This window comes from Sapajus apella, unplaced genomic scaffold, assembly GCF_009761245.1.
Source record: "Sapajus apella isolate SASKATOON/1434 unplaced genomic scaffold, GSC_monkey_1.0 scaffold62, whole genome shotgun sequence".
Taxonomy (NCBI): domain Eukaryota; kingdom Metazoa; phylum Chordata; class Mammalia; order Primates; family Cebidae; genus Sapajus; species Sapajus apella.
The window spans coordinates 5,866,169-5,887,498 of NW_022437002.1; the positions used below are offsets into that span (position 1 = coordinate 5,866,169).

General features: G+C 46.2%; 2 protein-coding genes across 5 annotated transcripts in view; one reads left to right on the forward strand and one right to left on the reverse strand.

Annotated features, from left to right (window-relative positions):
* CSMD2 (CUB and Sushi multiple domains 2) overlaps window positions 1–21,330 on the reverse strand; it is a 617,682-nt gene that overhangs the window by 321,615 nt on the left and 274,737 nt on the right. The gene's annotated exons all lie outside the window — the stretch shown is intronic.
* Window positions 11,734–13,683, forward strand: HMGB4 (high mobility group box 4). Its single transcript, XM_032246844.1, has one exon. It carries the CDS (start codon window positions 13,063–13,065, stop codon window positions 13,642–13,644), a length of 582 nt encoding a protein of 193 aa, XP_032102735.1. The 5' UTR covers window positions 11,734–13,062; the 3' UTR covers window positions 13,645–13,683.

A 21,330-nucleotide genomic window follows, 5' to 3' on the forward strand; every position in this document is an offset into this window, starting at 1 on the left:
GTTTAGCTTCCATTCCTTCTCCATCAATAGCATCTGGCTTCTGTGCTCCCAGAGCATCTCCTGTGGGCTCCTGTGGGTATTACCTGTTAAATAAGCTATGTGCATGGCCCTGGTCTGATTCAGAGTTGAAGCACTTCTGCATCCCCTTACTAAACATAGACCATTCCTCCCCATTCCCAAGGCTGGCCTAAGAGAATGTGAAATATAGGAGGCACTCACCACCTTATCCCTACTCCCAACTTTTCTTCCCTTCCCACCTGCCACCTGCTTTCCTCCCTGATGAATGGAGAGGACATCAGGATACAATCAGGAAAACCCTTTCGAAAATGTCTTGGTCAGTGGTGGGCAAATGGTCCCAAGGCCCTTGTTCGGGGCTGGCTCCTGCTCTGCCAAACGTAAGCTACCTCTCATTTCTGAAGCAAACCTTTATTGACTCAGCCTTGACATCCATTCTCAACAAAATGCTTTCCCAAATCAGTTTTCCTCTAGCTAAATTCCTAGGACTTGCACGTCAAGATAAATTCTTTCCCCAAGACAATCCCATGATGTTATATATTTTCCAGGAACTGAGTGAACACCTGGGACAAATGCAAGTTTCCTTCAGATATGAGCCGCTGGGCCTTATCTTTGAAATGAGGCCCCTTGGCCTCCCAAGGCGTTCTTTCCCAGCAGTGCCTGCCCACCCTGGTTGGGTGGACAGCTCCGAAAGATCTTACCCAGCCTTTAAAGATTCAATTCCCAGCTACCTAGTATGTGTTTGGGGTTGGTTACTATGCTCTGAACAAACCAAGTTTCCCCCCAGTCATTCCTGCCCCTTAGTGCAACTGCTCCCCCTAATCCATGCCATCCTCTTGGTCACCCAACCCAGGTAGCATCCTCAACTCCCCCTGCTCCTTCACCCCTATCGCCGATTGTGGCCAAGTCTTCTCCATTTCATGTAATCATCGTTTCTCAGCTGGACTACAGAGATGGCCCTCTTATCTGCCCTTTGCCTCTGATCCATCTTCCATACTTTGTGGGGAGATTTGATTAAATCCCTGCATTGCTGGAAGCCCAGCAGCAATGGTTGAACACACTGGCTCCAAAATAAAAGTCCAAGCTTTTTTAATGTCTTTCCTCTTCAGTGATACCCACTTCGAGATCCAGCTGCACAGAGTGACTTGTACATCCTGGAATGTGACTAGTACTTTCATGTCTCCATGCCTTTGCACATGCTATTCTCTCTACCAGAAATGCCCTTTTCGTGTTGCCCCACCTGACTACCTGAGAAAACATCACTGATCCTATAAACCTGACGAAATATTTCCTTTCCTCCATCTCTCTCTCTCTCAGCCCTCATGGACAGGCCCCTGCCACGGTCCTGTGCATACCAAACTGTACTCATTTTGAGTTGACCATCTCTCCAACTAGCAGGCAAGCTCCATGAGAGCTGGAATAAAATGTTCTTTTTGTCTCAGTATTTCCAGCACACAGCACAGTGCATGGCACACAGAACAAATACATTTCATAGAACAGGGGTTGGCAAACTATAGTTTGCTGCCTGTCTTTGTAAATAAAGTGTTAACAGATCACAAACATGCCCATTCATTCATTTACATATTATCTGTGGCTGCTTCCACATTGCAATGACAGAGTTGATCGGTTGTACAAGATGACGGCTTGCAAATCCAAAAATATTTATTTTCTGGCTTCTTACAGAAAAAAGTTTGCTAATTCCTACCATAGAAGCCTCACAGATGATGTAGTTGCTTAGTAAATAAAAATTTAATTCCTAAGTAGGGAATCATAAAAAAGGCCACAGATGTAGCTTCAACATTTCATTATAATGTAAAACACTTAAACATACATTTATTTGCCAGTTAGTTTAATGCAGGACCAAGGCCTCTCATTTGATCACGGGTTTGTTCTCCGCAATGTCCATCTTATAAAACTACAACCATAATGTATCAGTCACCATTTCCAATGTTGCTGCACATTATCCAGCCAACAAATATTTCTTGAGCACCTACTATGTGCCAGGCATTGTGCAAGGTGCTAAGAATTCTTTGTCCCATCCCCCTCCCTTCATGTAATTTACCCAATGGGGTACAGTTGTCTCATTCACTCACACCTAATATTTAGTAAGCAAATCTTTTAAGAGACTCTCCTCATGGAATCATTCCAAAGCATTCAATTTAGTTTCCATAGATTCAACTATATTTCCTTTCACACTCATATTTCATCAGTTTATGTGATGTTTAATTTAAATCACATAATTACAATAACAAGTATGACTGGCACTGAGAGACTTGGCAACAAACCCAACTGAATCTCAGAAAGTGCAAGACTCAGCTGGTGGGAGCAGAAGTGCACAGACACTGGGGGTGGGGGTGGGAGACGGCCTGTTGGCAGCAGGTGCTCAGGGTGCCATGAGCACCAGTCAGGAAGATCTACTGAGGCCATGAGAATGCTGGGTAGTCCAGCTGGCTTCTTTGGTGGGGATGGGTTAGGTTAAGAACACTTTTATTAGACATGCTTTGTGAATGAACAAATACATGAACAAACAGCAGCAGCTTGCCTTCAGTGGTGGGATATCGAATTATATCTCCTTTGCTATCAGGAGAGTGGGAACCAGCTAATCTTAAAATCTGAGATTTGAGAAGGACTTCAGAGGTCTTCTAGGTCTAATGCCAAGCTATGTATAAATCTCAACCACAGCATTCTTGAAAGATGGTCAGTTATGATCTGTTTTGAATGTTTCCAACAATTAAGAATTCACCTCCTTGCCAAATTCTGTCTCCCAATCTTGATCCAGCCTCACTCTTTTCCTTGCTACTTCCTATTCAATCTGCAGGTGCATCAGCCGTGGCTCAGCCGTGTTCTTTGTTGTTGAATCTGGTTTACTTCTCCTTTGTTCCCTCTGGGTACCCTGCACTTTCTCTACATAGTGCTTGTCTCACCATGCATTGCTGAACTGTGAGCTCCCTGAAGAGAGGAGCTGTTTCTTTTTTTTTCACAGTCCTTTCCTTGGTACCTTGCAGAGTGCCTGACACAAAGAAAAGGCTCAGTAAATATTACTCAGTGGAAGAAGGGATGATTGGCAAAATGAATGAATGAATGAATGAATGAATGAGATCCTGCTGGTGAAAGCAAAGGTTACATGTGGGGAAAAGCAGAGAAAGAGGCAGTGAACTGTTGAGCCAGGGAATAGGAGGGAGGGCTTCCAGTGCCATGCAGGCTTCATCTGGTTTTCCCATGGCACCGCCCACTCCTGTCAAGAAGACATGCTTCCCCACTCCTGGATCCTCAGCCCTGGGTGTGCCCCACTACTTGCTTCACTTGGCAACTTCTGGAACCTTCCTGGGGATTCTTCTCATGCTGACCTATCCCCAAAGCAGCAACAGTGGGGTCTGCTAATCAATGTGGGCAAATGTTTCTTTTTTCCCAGAAGCAACTCAATAAACTCAACAAAATTATCAGAGCTCTTTCCTGCTCAGCTAATTGTTAGCTCCAGGGAACCCACACAAACCACATCAGGTAAATGTTTTTTCTCCAGATGCATGGCTCTCTGGAGGACATGTGTCTGAGGCTGGAGTGCTGAGGGACAGGGAGCCTGGCTGTGTTTGCTGTTGGGATGAGGGCTCCCTCGCCAACATGCTGGATCTTGTACGTTGGGTGGTGGCATACTGCGAAGGTCTGGGGGTGGCTTGGTGTGTCAATTTCCTTCCATTCCTAGCTCAGCTGCTCAGCTGGCAGAGCTGATGGGTAAGGTATCTCCTGCCTCTATGGAGAAGATGTTCCCATCGTGCTGAAGTGACAGGACAGGGTTGGGTCTGAAGATCAGAACGGGTGCTGATGCCAAGCTCTGGGTGAGGAGGTTTATGGTGGATACCCAGCAGGTTTTCTGAGTTGCCCACTCCATCCTTTACTGTCTCCAGGTCTAAATGAGGTAGTTCCACTCTTTTATGAGGTCTAGAAGACTTTGAAGACCAGTCTCCTTCCCTCAACTCACACAGCTCCTGAAAGGGGGCAGTCATGTACATCATATGACCCACAGGCTACAGTTGATTGGATCCTGGTGATCATGTGTACCAAGCTGGGCAAATCAGCTGATGGAACTTCTATCAGGAAGGTAGGTCCCTGTGGTCCCTGTTTGAGGTTGGGAAGGAGAGAAGGCCTGAGTACTCATTTTAATGAGGAGAAGACCCCCCAGGCCTGGCTTTCCCAGGGGAGATTTAAGAAAGGGTGTCGTAGCATCATTGCTTCCACTTCTGTTGCTGTCTCCCCCAACTTGCCTTTATTACTCTTACATGATGTCCTGAACCTTGCACATTTATCCTCCAGGTCCCGATCCAGTCTGACTTGGACAGAGTCTAAGAGCAGTCTCCACTCTGACCAGTTGCTGAGCCCTTAGCTGGCTGTCCCCTGTCCCCAGCCCAAGTCTCTATTACTACACATTAGCTCTGAGATCTGGGATGACAGCCCCGAGAACTGGCAGCCTCCATGCTCTCCGGTGTTACAGTCCTTTCCCATCAGGCTTGGCTCAGAAACAGGTGCAGGCCTTAAGAGTGTGGTGACCACAGCACATTCACACTCAACTCTACTCAACCCTCTTCTTCTTCCTGGCTTGAGTCTCTGCCTAAGTGAAGATGACATCTATCTGGCTCATCACCTGTCTTGTTCCCACAGAGGAATAGGTTTAAAAGGGTTAAGGGTTAAGGGCCAGGCCTTCGCAACCAGACAGTGCTATATTTGAATCTGGGTCCCACAGTTTCTTAGGTGTGTGAACATGGGCATATGACATAACTACTCTGAGCCTCAGTTTCCTTATCTGTGCAATGGGATTTCTCTGAGCAGCAGTGCTCATGTGTGTAATGTGTCCAAGTCTGTGCCTGGCATACAGTAGATGCCTTACAAATGTGAGCTATTTTTCCCCTGCCTTGCTGGGGTTTGAGAAGAGTGGGTAGGATCTTACCAGTACTTTGAACCTACCCTTCAGAGCAGACCGCAGAGCAGCCTGGCTTAGTTTTCTCCAGGGAAATGAGGCACCTGCATCTACTTTGGTGACAGAGCAGTGCAGGGGTAAAGAACAGGGCACTCTGCAGCACCCAGACCAGTACATCTGGCTGTCACCTTCCCTGTTTCCTTTGGGCAACCCCAGCCTGGCCTCCACTGGCTCCTGCTTCCTCAGCCTTGCCCACTTTCCACCTGTCACTGGCAGACATGACTTGGAGAAAGAACCTGCTCCCTGCCATAGAGGGTGGCACTGCTTGCCTTGTAGAAGCCTCGAGTGCTTGCAATTAGTAGTACTTCTCACCCAGAGGGACTGTTGTAGATGGCTTCTTGAGGAGCCGCCCATATCAGTGTGTGCCTGCCACTCAACTGCCGCTCTGAGTTTGAGCATCATGGATGTCCCTTCCTCTGTCAGGAGGCAGCTAGTGGACCCTGACAGAGATCAGCAGCTCTGATGCCCAGAAGAATGAGTGAACTGCCCAACAGCTGGAGAAAGGGTGGGCTAAACATCTCACACACACTAAGGCCAGTGAGTAAGTGGTCCTACAGTCCCATGGAGCTGAATTGTAATCCTGCCTTCATCGTCTGCTGGCCATGTGGCCTTGGAGAGGTGGCTTCACTTCTCTGAGCCGCTCTTTCCCCGGTTTATATCTCCTAGTGTGATTGTAGTGATGCTCACAAAGTTCCCTCTAAGGCTTCAAGACATGACATGTACAATTCTTGGCCTTGCCATGTTTCTGTGCAGCAAGGGAGACTCGTGGGCAAAGGAAATAACATTTACTGAGTAGAAAGCAATTTGGGGCAGAGACTTGGCACATGGTCCCTAGAAGGAGACTGTCTGGTTTCAAGTATCATCAGCTCTAAACTTACTGTCTCACTTTGGGAAAGTAACTGACCTGCTTTAGGCCTCAGTTTCCCCATCTATATAGTAAGGGTAATAACAGCACCCACTTCACTGAGTTGTTAAAAGGTTTAAGTGAGGTGATGCATATAAAAGGTGCCTGGCACATAACATGTGCCCAAAAAGCATCAAAAATGGGGGAGAAGAGATTTCCTTGCTTCTTGTATTGCTTGCTGCCATCAATCTGGGTTAATGCCTTGTACTTTGGCTTTCAGATGGGAGAAATTCAGATCACATCCACCTACAGAAGAAATGATTGGCTGCTATGGATTGTAGCTAAACCATAGGAAGAGCAGAGTTGTAGCCGGCCCTAGGGATGGCCAGTGCTTGCCATCCCTTGCCTATGACCAGAAATGCAGATGCTACAAAGCCCCTCTCTCTGTGTCCCATCTTTGTTGTGCTCTGCCTGCTGGCATCATTCTCTCTATTGCAAATGGCAGCTGCTTGAGGATGGAGCCATGACCACCCTTAGTAGCTCTGTGATTTGCTCTTCCACCTTCATCACTAGACAGAAGATGACAATCTCTCCCAATGGTTTTAATTGAAAAAGCCCATCAGAGGTCTCTGATTAGTTTAGCTGGGGGATATGCCCATTCCTGGGGCCAAGGACCTGGTCCCCACTAGAACCCCATGATTAGTCTGGGGACAGTTCTACAAAAGAAGAAACGTGTTCAAAAGAAGTGAGGAGTGCTAGGCAGATAAAACCAAAGATGTGTACTGTGGATGAAGGAGAGACAGTGGGACTGAATGATCAGGGCCACCTCCTATTCTGTGGTACAAAGGAGGAGGCTTTTAAAGACCTGGGAGGCATATCCATAGATCACTGTGTGAGGTATCACCCCAGAGTTGGTCTTGTTCTAGATCTGTCCCACATCCTTTCATAGGTAGCCAGGCACCACCCCCAACCATGCTGATCCCATTCTGTGTCTAATCATCTGACCACTGCCTGCCCACCTGTCCACTGGTCCATCGGCTGGGTGCCGACACCTTGCCTAGCTTTGGCAAGCCTCTGCCCTTGGGAGTAGATGCAGGCTCCATGCTGATCTTCAGATGTTGGTGAAGTTCTATGGGTCATCCGGTCAGTTGACCTCCTGGACTTAGAATATACCATGACCTAGAGATAAGCTGTCTAGATCTATCCAGAATGAGGATCATCCCAGATTAGAAAAGACTCACCTGAATCTTTTTAAATATTGAGATTTAGACAACTTATTCTCCTTCCTTTTTCCCTCCTCCTGAAGTACTTGCCCTCATTCCTTCCCAGTTGCTTACTTACCCTAGCCCCAGCCAAGGGAGTTTCTAGACTACCAGTAGAGGCTAAACGTATAAGCCAAACAGGTTTGAGTTTGAAGCCTGGCTCTTCCATTTACTGCTGTGTGGCCTTGGATAAATTAATCTTTCTTTTCATGCTTCCAGGCTTCCAGAGATGATGTACCTGAAGTATGATCATCATTTTTATTAAAATATCATGCTCACATCTGATTAACAGTTCCTGGCACGAGGTCAGTGCCAAAGAGCCTTGGACTGATTGCTTATGGTCTGGCCTCCCTCTCTGGCTTCTTATTATGTAGATATCCAGGTGAATTCAGATGATTCCCTAGACTACCACTCTGCTTCCTGAGACACATCCATCCCTCAAACACTGTCCATCACTGGCCATCAAAGAAGCAGCCACACTGCTCCAGCAACTGAACAGCTATTTATTGAGATGGGGGTGTGAGTGCATGAGTTAGTGAATTAATTGGTAAGCGAATGAGTGAATTAGTGACTTAATGAGTCAGCAAGTGAGCGAAGAAGACTGTGAAGAATTGAATATACCATGTTCTCCTCCCTCAACAAATCGAATATGTGGTGTTGTAAAACTTTCACCTTAAAATCTGTCTTCTGCATTAACACAAGCAGGGGTTAACAATGGCACAGGGGAAAAAAAAACGAAAAAAATAAAAATAATAATAATAAAAAAAAAGAATGGCACAGGAAAAGTCACAGACCAGAAGCTGGAGGAAAAAGATACTGTGCTATTTTCCTATTGCTGCCTTAACAAATAACTGCACATTTAGGAGCTTAAAGAATACCAATTGATTGTTTATAATTCTGGAGGTCAGAAGTCCAAAATGGGTTACAGCAGGTCAAGATCAAGGCGTGGGAGGGCCGAGCCCCTCTGGTGGCACTAGGGGAGCATCCTTCTGCTTGCCTCCTCCAGCTGCTAGCAGCCACCTGCATTTCTTGGCTTGTGGCCTCTTTTCCTTGTCTTCAATACCAGCAGTGCAGCATCTTCAAATCTCCCTCCACCTCTGATCCTCTGCTTCTCTCATCACATCTCTTCTGACTGTGACACTCCTGCCTCCCTCTTACAAAGGCCATGTGATTATATCAGCCCCACGTGGATAATCCAGGATCATCTCCCTATCTCTAAATCCTTAGAGTAATCTTATCCACAAAGTCCCTTTTGCCAAGTAAGGAAAAAGTTCACAAGTTTCAGGGGTTAGGACGCCAGCATCTTTGAAGAGGCACTATTCTGCCACTTGCAGATGCCTTGTTCAGAGGGTAAACGCAACCAGTGAGTCCCACTCTACAGAGAATGGGGCAGGAGGGGGATGAAGGAATGTCCACAGCATTTGACAAATAAATGCCTATGCCAGGTATTTTTTGCTGTTGTTGCTGTGGCCTGAGCATTGAGTGTTTTAAAAAGCTTAGATGATTCCATCATGCTCCAACATTTCAGAGATACTTTGACAGAGATATGCTAAGAGCATATGCTGCTGTAATTAAGAGTAAAATCTGGCCCTGTGATTGCTGAAGGTGATGGATCAAGAGCAAGGTGCCTTTACCCTGAGTACACACTGTTATCAACTGGGAGGATTTAAAAAAAATATTTTGAAATAAGAAAAAAGTGCAAAGATAGCACAGCAATGTCCTGTATATCCTTCACCCAGATTCCCTAATGTTGGCATCTTACATAACCCTGGTACATGCATAAAAACTAAGAAATCAGCAATGGTACAGTACTATTAACTAAATTTATTCAGATTTTCCCAGATTTCCACTAGTGCCCCAGTTTTTTTTCTGCCTCAGGATCCAGTCCATCATCTCTCATTGCATTTGTCTTGTCTTCTTGGTTTCTTCCAATCTGTATCAGTTTCTTACTCTTGCTTTGGTTTTTTAAGATATTGACATAATTGAAGGGTAATGATCAGGTATTTGGTAGAATGTCCTTTATTTCAGTTTGTCCAATGTTTTTTTCATAGACCTGGGCTATGGATTTTTGGGAAGAATATCATGGGGTAAGATGCTCTTATTATGGCATCACAGAAAGAGGTTCTGTGATCTCAACATGACCCATTACTGATTATGCTTACTTTGATCACTTGGTTGAAGTGGTGTCTGCTAGATTTCCCCACTGTAAAGATACTACTTGTCCTTTTCCATGTTCTACTCATTAGGAGTGGGTGGCTAAGTCCAGCCCACACTGCAGGAGAGGGGGAGTGCCAGCTGTTTTTATTCCTATAATTTCAATTTGTTTAACCCTCATGGCTTTATTATCACTCCACTACTTTTCACAGATATGGTTGTAATGAGCTAGACTTGCCCAAAAAGTTACTCAGCTAGTAAATGGCCAACCTAGATTTTGAACTTATATCTGTCTGGCCTCAAAGGCCACATTCTTCCTACTTCAAGTTATTGCCAACAAGTAAAGATCTCATGGTCTCCGAGGTGGAAGCTCCCTCTCAGCTTGTCTGTACAGTGTTTTTTACATCCATCCTTGGAGTGTGACCAATCAGTGGGTCATGAAGTCACTTTGTTGGGTTGCATTTTAAATAACAACATAAAGTAAAGGCTAATATAACAGAGTAGAAAATAAGAGTACATCACACATGTAGAAAATTTTTATCTCTGTATCTTCTCTGTGCTTTGCTACCTTTATCCTTATAATGGAGATAAAAATAGCCCTCTCATAGGCTTGTTATGAGGATTGAATGGAATGATGTACACAAAGTGCTTAGAACTGAGGCTGGCTCATATTAAGCATTATATAAATATTAAGTATGTATGTAAATGAGTCGTGATGTAAAATGTATTTCTTATTGCAGACTGCAATCAAGATGTTTGAAAATACTGAACTCACATCTGTAGACAAGAAGCTGGCAGATTTATGACTCCCAGCCTGCAGCCTATTTTTTTTAAAACAAAGTTTTATTGGAACACAACCACACTCACTGGTTTAGGTATTGTCTATGGTTACTTTCGAGGTACAGTGGCAGAGCTGTGCACTTGCAACAGAAACTCTATGGTCCACCAAGCCTATCATATTTACTATCTGGCCCTCTAGATCAATGCTCCTGCCTGGAGGTCATCTCATAATCTAGGAAATATCGGATACCTCTTCCTGGGCATGTGGTCCGGTCATGCCACTGTCCTTGCAGGCATGCTTGCTCTGCAGACCCCTCTAGGCTGTGTGACTGCCAGGCACTTGGATCTCCAGAAGCTCATTACCTTTCTCTATTAAACTGATGCCTGCATGGTGAAAGCCTAAAAACATGGTACTTTGGTCAGGGTCCCAGCAGGAAACAGATGGCCACTCGAATTAAAATAATTGGTGAGGGCTGAGTATGGGAAAGTGGCAGAGATCTCAGAGGCTCACGAAAGTAGAGCTTTTACCACCCTAGGCAGGAGGAGATAGAGGGGGGTTAATGCCTGTACCTGGAAGGAGAGAGTCATTTAGAGAGGACATCTTACAAAGACCAGTGACCTTCAGTCCAGTGGGGATCCAGGAGAAAAAATGCCTTGACCGAACTTTCCTTCATCCCTGATCTCCTGTGGCGGGTCCCTACTGACCAAAGGGAGATGGAAGCAAGAGGGTATGGGATCCATTGATGTGACTCATACAGACCAGTTTCCCAAGCCAAAGAAGGTTGAAAAGAGAAGGTTGGAGAAGGCTGGAAAGGGGATCTGGAAGGGCAAACCTTAGATACCCAGCACACAGCATTGATTTAGAAAGCCAGATTTATTTACCTTTTCTAAGCTCCCCCAAACAACGACTTCCCCTGCTTCGTCTTCCAAGTTGGAACTTTGACAACACCAAAAGGTTGACATAGCTTTTCCCTTCTACTGCCTTTTCTTCTTAAATATGCTAGCTAACTGATGACTATCGCAGGTTAATCTTCCTGGATCTTATCATCATTAGAGGGAGGGAAGGTTATGAACAGAGGCACAGGTAAGCTACTGTGTGTGTGTGTGTGTGTGTGTGTGTGTGTATGCGTGTGTATGTCTGAGACTGAGCAGAGTATGATTAATATGTGGACTTTCATTAAAGTGTGCGTGCGTGTGTGTGTGTGTGTGTGTGTGTGTGTGTGTGTGTGTGTCTGAGCCTGAGCAGAGTCTGATTAATATGTGGACTTTCATTAAAGTTCTTCCTCATGTCCCATCTTTTGATCTTAGAAAGGATCTGTGTCCCATTCATCTATGTAACCCTGCTCATGTCCAACAAATGTGTGACTCAAGCTCTGGTCCCTTGGGAGAAAAAGCCAGGGGGAGAAAAAGCTACGTAGGCTGATAAATGTCCCCAGAGAAATCTCTTCCTTTGCCAGTCCCCCTACTAGCCCAGACTTCCTTGACTGGCATCTGATATCTTACAGGCCCCGAAATCCAGTCACAAAACTACAGCCTGTCCCCTGGAGGGGCTTCCCTGGCCAATCCAGAATGCTCAATTTATGAGAGATCATAGGCTCACAGGGAGGAAGGGGATGGCTTGGGTAGGCCAGCCACCTTGCAGCAGAGCTGGGGCAAGAATCTAGGATTACAGACTCTTATTAGTTTCCATCTTCTTTTTATAGAAGATAAATGTTGAAGTCTTGGAACCCTGGGAATGAACCTGGAAAAATTCAAAATGTGGTCTAGCCTTAGGCAAGTTTCCTTTTCTGGCTCAGCTGCTGAGACCGCACATCTGGACCCTCAGTGTCCCCACAACAGTTCTGTGCAGGCAGGGTGAAGCACAGGCTTGACACAAGCAATCAGCAGTCAAAACCCATACTCCCACCTGTGAATGGCTGTTCAACCTTGAACATGTTACTTTTTATGTGAATGAAACTCAGTTTTCTAGTCCTATAAATTTGGGGCTATCATCAACCATTAAGTTATATTAAACCCAGTGTCACACAGGCAAGTACCTAGCAGTTTCCAAAGGCCAAAAAAAAAAAAAAAAAAAAAAAGACACTTTTTCATCTTTTCTCTTCCCTCCAATTGAAAGACTCGTGGAATATGTACAACTACTTTTACAAAAAGCCAGAAGCCAGACAGTTTGAGTGGAGCTGTTACAGCTTTCTGCTCTAAACCCAAGAAATGGGGACCCCTCCCATGAGAGTGGGGAGGCTTCTGGATGTGTTACAAATTCCATCTCATTTTCATGGACTCAGTGTTAATTAATAAAATCTCAAGGTTCTCCTCCTTCTTTTCCCTTGCATTTCTTCAGAGAAACGAAGAGCTCAGGCTCATAGCCCAAGCGCTCAGCTTTTAAATTAGACAACTTTGTCCTGACAGGAACCGAGTCACAGCTGTCATACCTGATTACTTTTAGAGTTACTACTACACCCTTTGTATGGCATGAGCTGCCAGTGTTCAAGGTAAACAGAAAGGCTTCACATTTTATCATGACAGCCCTGGAGCCATCCACCTCCCCGTGTTCATTATTCTCAGCCTGTATTTGGAAGGGATGATGAGGCATCCTGACAATCGTATAGTGAGGAAGGCAGACCCCAGGGCCTGTCACTACAGCCTAGGGATTTTAAACCCCCAAAGTGCAGCAAAACCTGCTGCCTCCAGGAAGCCAAGGAGAATGATTTCCAGGGGAAATACGTGGCTCAAAGCCTTCTAAGAATGAATCATCATCTTTCATGAGAGGCAGACATTGACCCTCAAGTAACCAACCAATAAGAGCACCTGTACACAAATGTTCACAGGTGTTGGCTGGGATTGGTCAGCTTGTGGACGATGTCACAGTTTCCCTCCTCTGACTCAACAATGCCACCACCACTGAAAAGGCTGAGACCCGACTGCAGCTCTTGCAGACAGAAAAATTCACCGCAGGTAGAGCACCTTCTAGATTGCTCCTGGAGTGTGGGGACAGCTGTCTCTCCTGTCCAAGTTATTGAATCCAGAAAAAAGATGAACTTATGAACATGGGAAAAGAAATCCAGCTAAAGCCCAAGGCAAATGTCTCTTCTTACATCCACTTTTTGCTGAATTACAGAAATAAATTCAAGGAGCAGCAGCCAAATACCTACGTTGGCTTTAAAGAGTTCTCTAGAAAGTGTTCGGAAAAATGGAGATCCATCTCAAAGCATGAAAAGGCCAAATATGAAGCCCTGGCCAAACTCGACAAAGCCCGATACCAGGAAGAAATGATGAATTATGTCGGCAAGAGGAAGAAACGGAGAAAGCGGGATCCCCAGGCACCCAGACGGCCCCCATCGTCCTTTCTACTCTTCTGCCAAGACCATTATGCCCAGCTGAAGAGGGAGAACCCGAACTGGTCAGTGGTGCAGGTGGCCAAGGCCACAGGGAAGATGTGGTCGGCGACTACAGACCTGGAGAAGCAGCCTTATGAGCAGAGAGCGGCTCTCCTGAGAGCTAAGTACTTCGAGGAACTTGAACTCTACCGTAAACAACGAAAACAATCTAAACAACGCACTACCAGGAAGTACCAGCTGTCAGCTAGAAACCGGTGCAGAGGGAAAAGAGTCAGGCAGCGCTGATGGATCCAGTTCGTAAAAATAAAATGCCACTGAACTATATTTCCTGTTCATGGTCTGACGTGCGGCATTAGAGTAGCTGTGGCTGATGCTTTGTGTAGGAGTGAGTGGCTTGGTAGAGGAGAGATTGAGGCAGTGAAACTGATCCTGAGGAGGGGAAGGGAAAGGAGGCGAAGGGAGAGGAAGGGAAGGGAAGGGAGGAGGGAGAAGGGAGGTAAGGAGGGGGAGGGAGGTAAGGGGAGGGGAAGGGAGGTAAGGGGAGGGAAAGGGAGGTAAGGGGAGGGGAAGGGAGGTAAGGGGAGGGGAAGGGAGGTAAGGGGAAGGGAGAGGAGGGGAAAGGAAGGGAGAGGAGGGGAGGAGAAGGGAGAGGAGGGGAGGGGAGGGGAAGGGAGGGGAAGGGGGGAGAGGAAGGGAAGAAAGAGGAGGGGAGGGGAGGGGGAGGCAGCAGAAGGGAGGGGAGGGAAAGAGGGGGAGAGAAAGAGGGGCAGGGAGGAAAAGGGAGGGGGGGACGGAAAGGAGAGAAGGGAAGGAGAAGGGAGAAGAAGGTAAGAGGAGGAAGGGAGGGAGAGGGAAGGGAGAGGGAGGGGGAGAAGGGAAGAGAATGGAAGGGAAGAAAGGTGAGGGAATGGGGAGGAGGGGAAGGGAAAGGAGGAGAATGGAGGGGAGAGGAGGGAAGGACTAACTTTGAGAGAAGTGTCAGCAGTAAGCAAAGGTGCGGCTTGGGCCAGTAAAAGCAGCAGTCATGGAGGTAGAAGCACACTCATTCTGAGTGGTGATCCAGGTTGGAGGACCCAGGTTCAGGAACATGAGGTCTGACTCTGCTACACGAGTGGCAGGACAGGGGAGACTGCCTGGGCTAGAAGGCCTGGAGTTCAAGCTCCCATTTCGGGCCCCAGAAGAAACATATGACATCTGAATTGAGATGGGCCTGAAGGGACCCAGGATTTCCAGCAACACTTAGATATGCTCAGTGGGGCCAGGGTGAACCCCTAGGGGTATTTCCTAATCAGGAGGATGCAAGGGGCAGATTTTACAAAAAAAAAAAAAAAAAAAAAAAAAAAAAAAGGCGGGGGTTGGTGGACCAGACCAGTCAGTTTTTCAGTGGATAGAGGTATAACATGTGGCATCCACTCTTCTTGTTCACAGCACCCTGACTCCCTTTTGTGACCAAGACTGGATCAGAGGGGAAGATCGCCTTGGCCATAGTTACTGGCTCAGTGGTGGGCATGTGACCCAAGTTGTTCCTATCAGGGGGGATCTCTGGGCTTGTGTAAGGAGTCCTGGGGGACACTGTAGTCCAGGAGATGTTGACAGCCATTTGCCATCTCATAGCACCCAAGAAGGAGGCGGAGATGACAGAATCCCTGTAGCATCAGAACATTCTCCTAAACTTTTCATTGAAGATAACACATTTCATTTTTTTCCCTGAGATGGTTTGACTTAGGTTTTTTTCTGCTTGACAATAATTTGACACAAATGGAATTGTGCTTTAAGTGTCTGTATGGTAACTAGATTTTTCAGGCAACAATATACTGTGGGCAACATTTCATACCAATCAATAAAGATTGAAATGGAATATTTTGAAATGGTTCTTTTGACTTCTTGAGGTACAAAATACTGGGCCAAAAGGCAAAGCTGATTTTTTGTCACCAGGTTATACACGCAACAGACCTTGCTAACTTCACCTCTAAGGAACCCCATTCTATGATAGAGGACCTATACTTTCTACTCTACTGCGCTAAAAAGTAAAAATACATATTTTTGAACAGTCTTTTAGAACTGCGTGAGCCTTTAGGGGATGAGAGATAATAGGGTGATTTAGAATTCAGGGTCTGGAATCAAACTGGCCATTTGCAGAGGACTTCCATGTGCCAGCCACTGTGCTGGGTACAGGGAGGCATGTTACACACTACTGTTAAGTTCTTGCCCTGTAAAAACTTTCCATCTAATTACAGAGATGGACTTGGGCATAAATTGCAGCACTGCAAAGCGTGATGATGAAAGTGAGCACAGGAAGCACTGGGGGAGGGGCTGGGGGCCACCCACCAAGCCTGTGCTGCAGTCTTCATGAAGGAAGCAGCCTTATTCCACCTGACAACTTTGTAGGCATGCTAGTAAAATTCCCATTCCCCATTCCCCACAGCTGCTATTCCAACTTGGCTCTGCTTCCCTTCTAGCCCAACCTCCACTCTCTCAGGAGACACCCTCATTTTCTGCTTCATTGAGAAAATAGAGATCCGCAGATATAAGTGCTCTCAGTTTCCTTCGTTCTCGAAATGTAATCCATACCCATCATTTCTTCCTGGTCTCACCCCTCAAGGGGAGCTATCCCCCTCTTGCTCTCCCTGCCTCCCTGGGGCCCTTGCTCCTTACTATAAGCGTGCCAGCCCTCCACCCTCTACGATCACACAAGTTCACTTGATGTGATGGTGGTCCCCATCTTAACGTTGGCAGGACTTAGGGCAAGTTCTCAGTCCTCTCAGCCTCATGTTCTTATCTGTGCATGCCTGCCTTACAGATTGTTTTAGTGATTAACTGAGGTAATACATGTCAAAATATTTGGTACAGTCCTAAACCTAATAGGTAGCAGATATCCTCTGGGGTGGCTGATATCCTCTGGGGCAGTGGATAACCTCTGGAGTGGCTGTTCCATAATCCTTTCCCCATTTCCTGTGTTCACATCCTTGTACAATCCCCTCCCATTAAGCGTAGGCTGGACCTGTGACTTTCTTCTAAACAATAGAATATGACAAAGGAGATGGGCTGTCACTTCTGTGATTATGTAATGATAAATAATACTACATATTGCTAGCCACTTTGCTCTAGGGATTCTCCTTGCTGCTTGATGAAGTAAGTGGTCAAGTTTGAGAAACCCATGTGGTAAGGAATGGCAAGGAACTGTGGGAAATGTCTAGCAGCTGAGGGTGGCCTCAGACCATCAGCCATCGAGAAACAGAAGTTCTCAGTCCACCAACCACAAGGAACTTAATGCTGCAGAAGCCACACAAGTGGGGAAGTGAATCCTTCCCCAGGCAAGCCATCAGATGAGAACTTGGCCCTGGCTGACCAAGGCCACAAGCAATGCACACAGCTAAGCTGTTACCAGACTTCTGACCCTACAGAAACTGTATAAATGTAAGTTTAAAACTATAAATGTTTAAACCATATAAGTGTATTCCATTTTAAGCCACTAAGTCTGTGGTAATTTGTTACACAACAATAGAGAATACATTACTCAACAAATGCCCTCTTTGTTACAATTCTAGAAGAGACTGTCTTTAATCCTGTTTCTGTCTCCAGCCTCTACCTTGCCCATTTAACCTCCTTTCCTTTGTTACCAATCTCTTGTTACCAACATCTTGAAGGTGGAGGGCCACCTCCTACCCTCCAGTGCTAATTAGATCCTGACTTGTATTACTCTGTAGTGGTTCCAGTTGGGTTGTCTTGTTTCCAACCTGAACTGTGGGCTCTTGGTGGGCAGCAGCTGTGTGATGCACCACACTACTCTCTGTGAAGAGGGCCCCCACACAGCTATGCCCTGGCCCTCATGCTGCCCCTTTCCGGTTTCCTATGTGATTAATTATGTGAATGTGCATGGCCAAGTCAGAGTTTTGACAACAGTTTGCAGTTTCCCTGCTGAAAACTAACTCCGTTAACAGTCCTTTATGAAAAAGACAACAGGAGGGTCTGAATCTGCTGGCTTCTAATGAATGTAATGTAATGACAGTGGAGGGAGAGGGAAGGAAGGAGGAGGAGAAGTGGGGTCGGAGGGGGAGCCTGGACCTAGAATAATGGGTGAGAGGAAAAGTAGGCAGACGATCTGGTGTGATGCCAGCATTCCAGGCCCACTCAGCTGGTCTCAGGTGCCCCAGTCCTTGAGAAGAGGAAGGCAGGCCCATCACCATCTTGATGACTGAATCACTCCACTCTGATCCTTCTCTCCTCAAGCCTTTTGCTGTGTTCATGTAGTCATTAATTTATTTATTCATTTATTCAACAGATATTTATGTAAATCTTATACCTGCAATATAACAGCAACTATTCTGGTGCTGGGAATACAACAAGGTCCCTCATCTCTCACATTCTGGCAAGGAGAGTCAGACAATTAAAAAAACAACAAATAGGCCTGGTTCAGTGGCTTATGCTTGTAATCCCAGCACTTTGGGAGGCCGAGGTGAGTGGATCACAAGGTTAGGAGTTCGAGACCAGCCTGACCAACATGTTGAAATCCTGTCTCTACTAAAACTACAAAAATTAGCCGGCGTGGTGGTGTGCATGTGTAATCTCAGCTACTCAGGAGGCTGAGGCAGGAGAATTGCCTGAACCCAGGAGGCGGAGGTTGCAGTGAGCCAAGATCGTGCCATTGCACTCCAGCCTGGGTGACAGAGTTATACTCTGTCTCAAAAAAACAAACAAAACAAAACAAATAAGTACACCAGATCAGTTTTTGATAGTGTCAAGTACTCACAAGAAAACAAAGGTGGGTAATGAGATAAACAATGATGCGTAGGGTAGAGGGCACTTGAAATGGGTGGTCAGAAGTTTTCTGAGAAGCTGGCATTTGGGCTTGGATTTAAAGGACAAGAAGGAGCTAGACAAACCAAGATGTGAGAAAGAGTCCTCCAAGCAGCAGGGCAGCAAGTGCAAACAAAGGTCCTTGCAGAAGCAAGCTTAGCATATTAGAGGGATGGAGGGAGGCCAGAGTGACTGGAGGTATGAACAAATGGGCGAGACATGGTTGGAAGGTGAAGGCCTTGGCAAGGAGTTAATGTGAAAATCTAAGTGCAACTGAGAGCCACAGAAAGATTTCAGTAGTGGAAAGCCACGTGCTTCCATCTTTGACTTTGTGTTACTGATCATTTCAGAGTCTTCAGAGACTATCAAGTGCCAACAAAGGGATTACCCCCGGCTCCTCTGAAGGAGTGCAAGAAAGAAGACACCAAACTCATGGCATTTTTTCCCTTTGGAAAGAGGGGAGATAATGAGAAGCCTCCACTTGGTATTCCTTGGAGCAGCTGTAAGCTAAAAACGAAATGTGGGAACTGTGAATCCTCTCTCTGGGATACGTTTTCTCAGGAAGTGGAGTAAATGGGTGGGCATGGGTGGCAAAATATTCCAGGGGAATACTTCTTCCTGGGTCTTGTGGGGTATAACTTCCAACAGGCCAGTGATTCTCAGCTTTAAGCCTGTGTTAGAATCACCTGCAGGGCTTATTAAAACACAAATTGCCGGGCCTCACCCCCAGAGTTTGATTTAGTATTTCTGGGAGTTGGATCTATAGTTTGCATTTCTAAAAGTTCCCAGGTGATACTGATGCTCCTGGTCCTGGGACCACAGACAAGTTCTCCTTCTTGTAGCCGCTCATTCACTCAGCATAGAAGGCATGGCTCATCTGACTGGTGAGTTTGGGAGGAGGAGCAGACCATGGTCAGTTGGCCCTCTCCACGCTCCCTTTCTCTCCCCATCTCCCTAGCTGCAGAGCACATTCAGACAGGTCTCTAATCAGTTCATCAGTAATAAAGGTGATATGCTGATCCTCATCTGTTTTTCTCTTGCATCTGCCAATTGATTCTGCACTTGAGAGGGGAATAAGTATATTTATTTATTGGGTTTCCCTCAAATTCCAACAGAGAAGTTGATAATCAGTTGCAAAACATTCAACTGGCATCTGGGCCACACAGCAGCTTAGGAATCTTGGTTTCAGCCTCTACTAAAACATCAATTATTTGGGGGCAAAAATGTCCAGTTCCTGGGCCTTTAAGATAGGAAGTCAGGTCTGTGGATGGGGTGAGGTCACCAGGATGAGGTCACAAAAGCACTGATGCCCCTTTGTCCTGTCATGTGACCACTTGTCACACTTCCATCAAACATTACGTCCCCCACATTACGATGATGCCTGGGACATTATCGTAAATGGTGTCTGATGTGTAAGGAGTGCCCTACGAATGGGATGCCTGCCCTGGTCTCTAAAGGATGGGTTAAAAAGGCAAGAGCAACACACAAAAAGATGGTCTCAAGCAGGATAAACAGTTTGGCCAAGGGCCCAAAGGGGATATGACCCTTCAGGCTGGCCCTGACCTCTGGGTTGGATTACCAGTGACACAATGAACATTTCGTTATAAAGCCATGCCTTGACGTAGATGCACTGCAACAGCTCTCCCTACCCGGTGCTCCATTTCCAATGCTTCCTCCGTTCTGGCTGCTGGGTGACATTTCTACTTCTTCTCTTCAGCAGTGAAATATTTCAGTGGTTGTCCATCACCTATGGGAGTCTGACATGGCATAATCAGGCCACTGGGGACTTGCTAGCTGTGCTGTCCCTAATATGCACTGTGGTAGGCAGTTTCTGAAACTGCTCCCAGTGATCCCCAACTCCTGAAATTCACGTCCTGTGTAATCCCCTCCCTTCGAGTGTGGGCTGGACCTGGCGGCCAAAGTGATAGGATTTCACTTCTGATGTTAGGCTATGAAAGGCTGTAACCGCCCTCTCTGGCTCTTCTCTCTCACTTGAAGCAAACTGACATGCTGAAAGCTGTCTTATGGAGAGACTAATATGGCAAGGAACGAAGGGAGGCTTCTGGCCAACACCCAGTGAGGAACTCAGATCCTCATTCAAATAGCCTGCAAGGAACTGAACCCTGCCAATAACTGTGAGTAAGCCTGGAATGGATCACTCCCCTTTTCAGCTTTGAGATGCCTGTAGCCCCAGTGGACACCGCCTTGTGACAGACTCAGCTAAACTGTACCTGATTCTTGACCCATAGAAACTAATAGGTGTTTCATGCCACTAAGGCTTCAGATAATTTGTTATAAACTGAAATGATGACTGCAGATTCTGGTATCAAGGGAGAGAAGGTGTCGTGACATATACCTAAAAAGGTGAGATAGCTTTGGAACCAGGCAGTGGGCAGAGGTGAGGAGTATTCTGAGGAGCTTGTTAGAGAAATCTTCAATTGCCTCAAAGACAACTGAAGACACTAGAAATGTGGACTTTGATGATACGGCTGGTGAGGGCTTAAAAGAAGTGATGAACATGTTAGTGGAAACTGGAATGTCTTTGTCCATTTTCTATTGGCTGTAACAGAATGCCTGAAGCCGGGTAATTTGTAAAGAAAAGAAATTTATTTCTGACAGTTACAGAGGCTGAGAAGTCCAAGGTCAAAGGGCTGCACTTGGTGAGAGCCTTCTTATTAGTGAGGACTGTCTGCAGAGAGGACTGAGCATGTTGATGTGCCTGCTCAGGTCTCTCTTCTTTTTTTTTTTCCAGCAGAGTGAGATGGAGTCTCGCTCTGTTGCCTATGCAGCAGTGTAGTGGCACGATCTTGGCTCACTACAGCCTCCACCTTATGGGTTCAAGCGATTATCCTGCCTCAGTCTCACAGGTAGCTGGAACTACAGGCACACGCCACCACACCTGGCTAATTTTTGTATTTTTAGTAGAGACAGGCTTTCACCATGCTGGCCAGGCTGGGCTTAAACTCCTGACCTCAAGTGATCCTTCTGCTTTGGCTTCCCAAAGTGTTGGGATTATGGACATGAGCCACCATACCCGGCCTCTTCCTGTTCTTATAAAGTCACTAGTTCCACTCCTGTGATAACCCATTAATCTAAGGATGGGTTAATCCATTCATGAAGACAGGGCTCTCATGATCCAATCACCTATTTAAGTCCCCACCTTTTAACACTACC

Excerpts from the sequence above, each read along its gene's own strand:
- HMGB4 (XM_032246844.1), top strand. The coding sequence starts at position 13,063 with ATGAACATGGGAAAAGAAATCCAGCTAAAGCCCAAGGCAAATGTCTCT.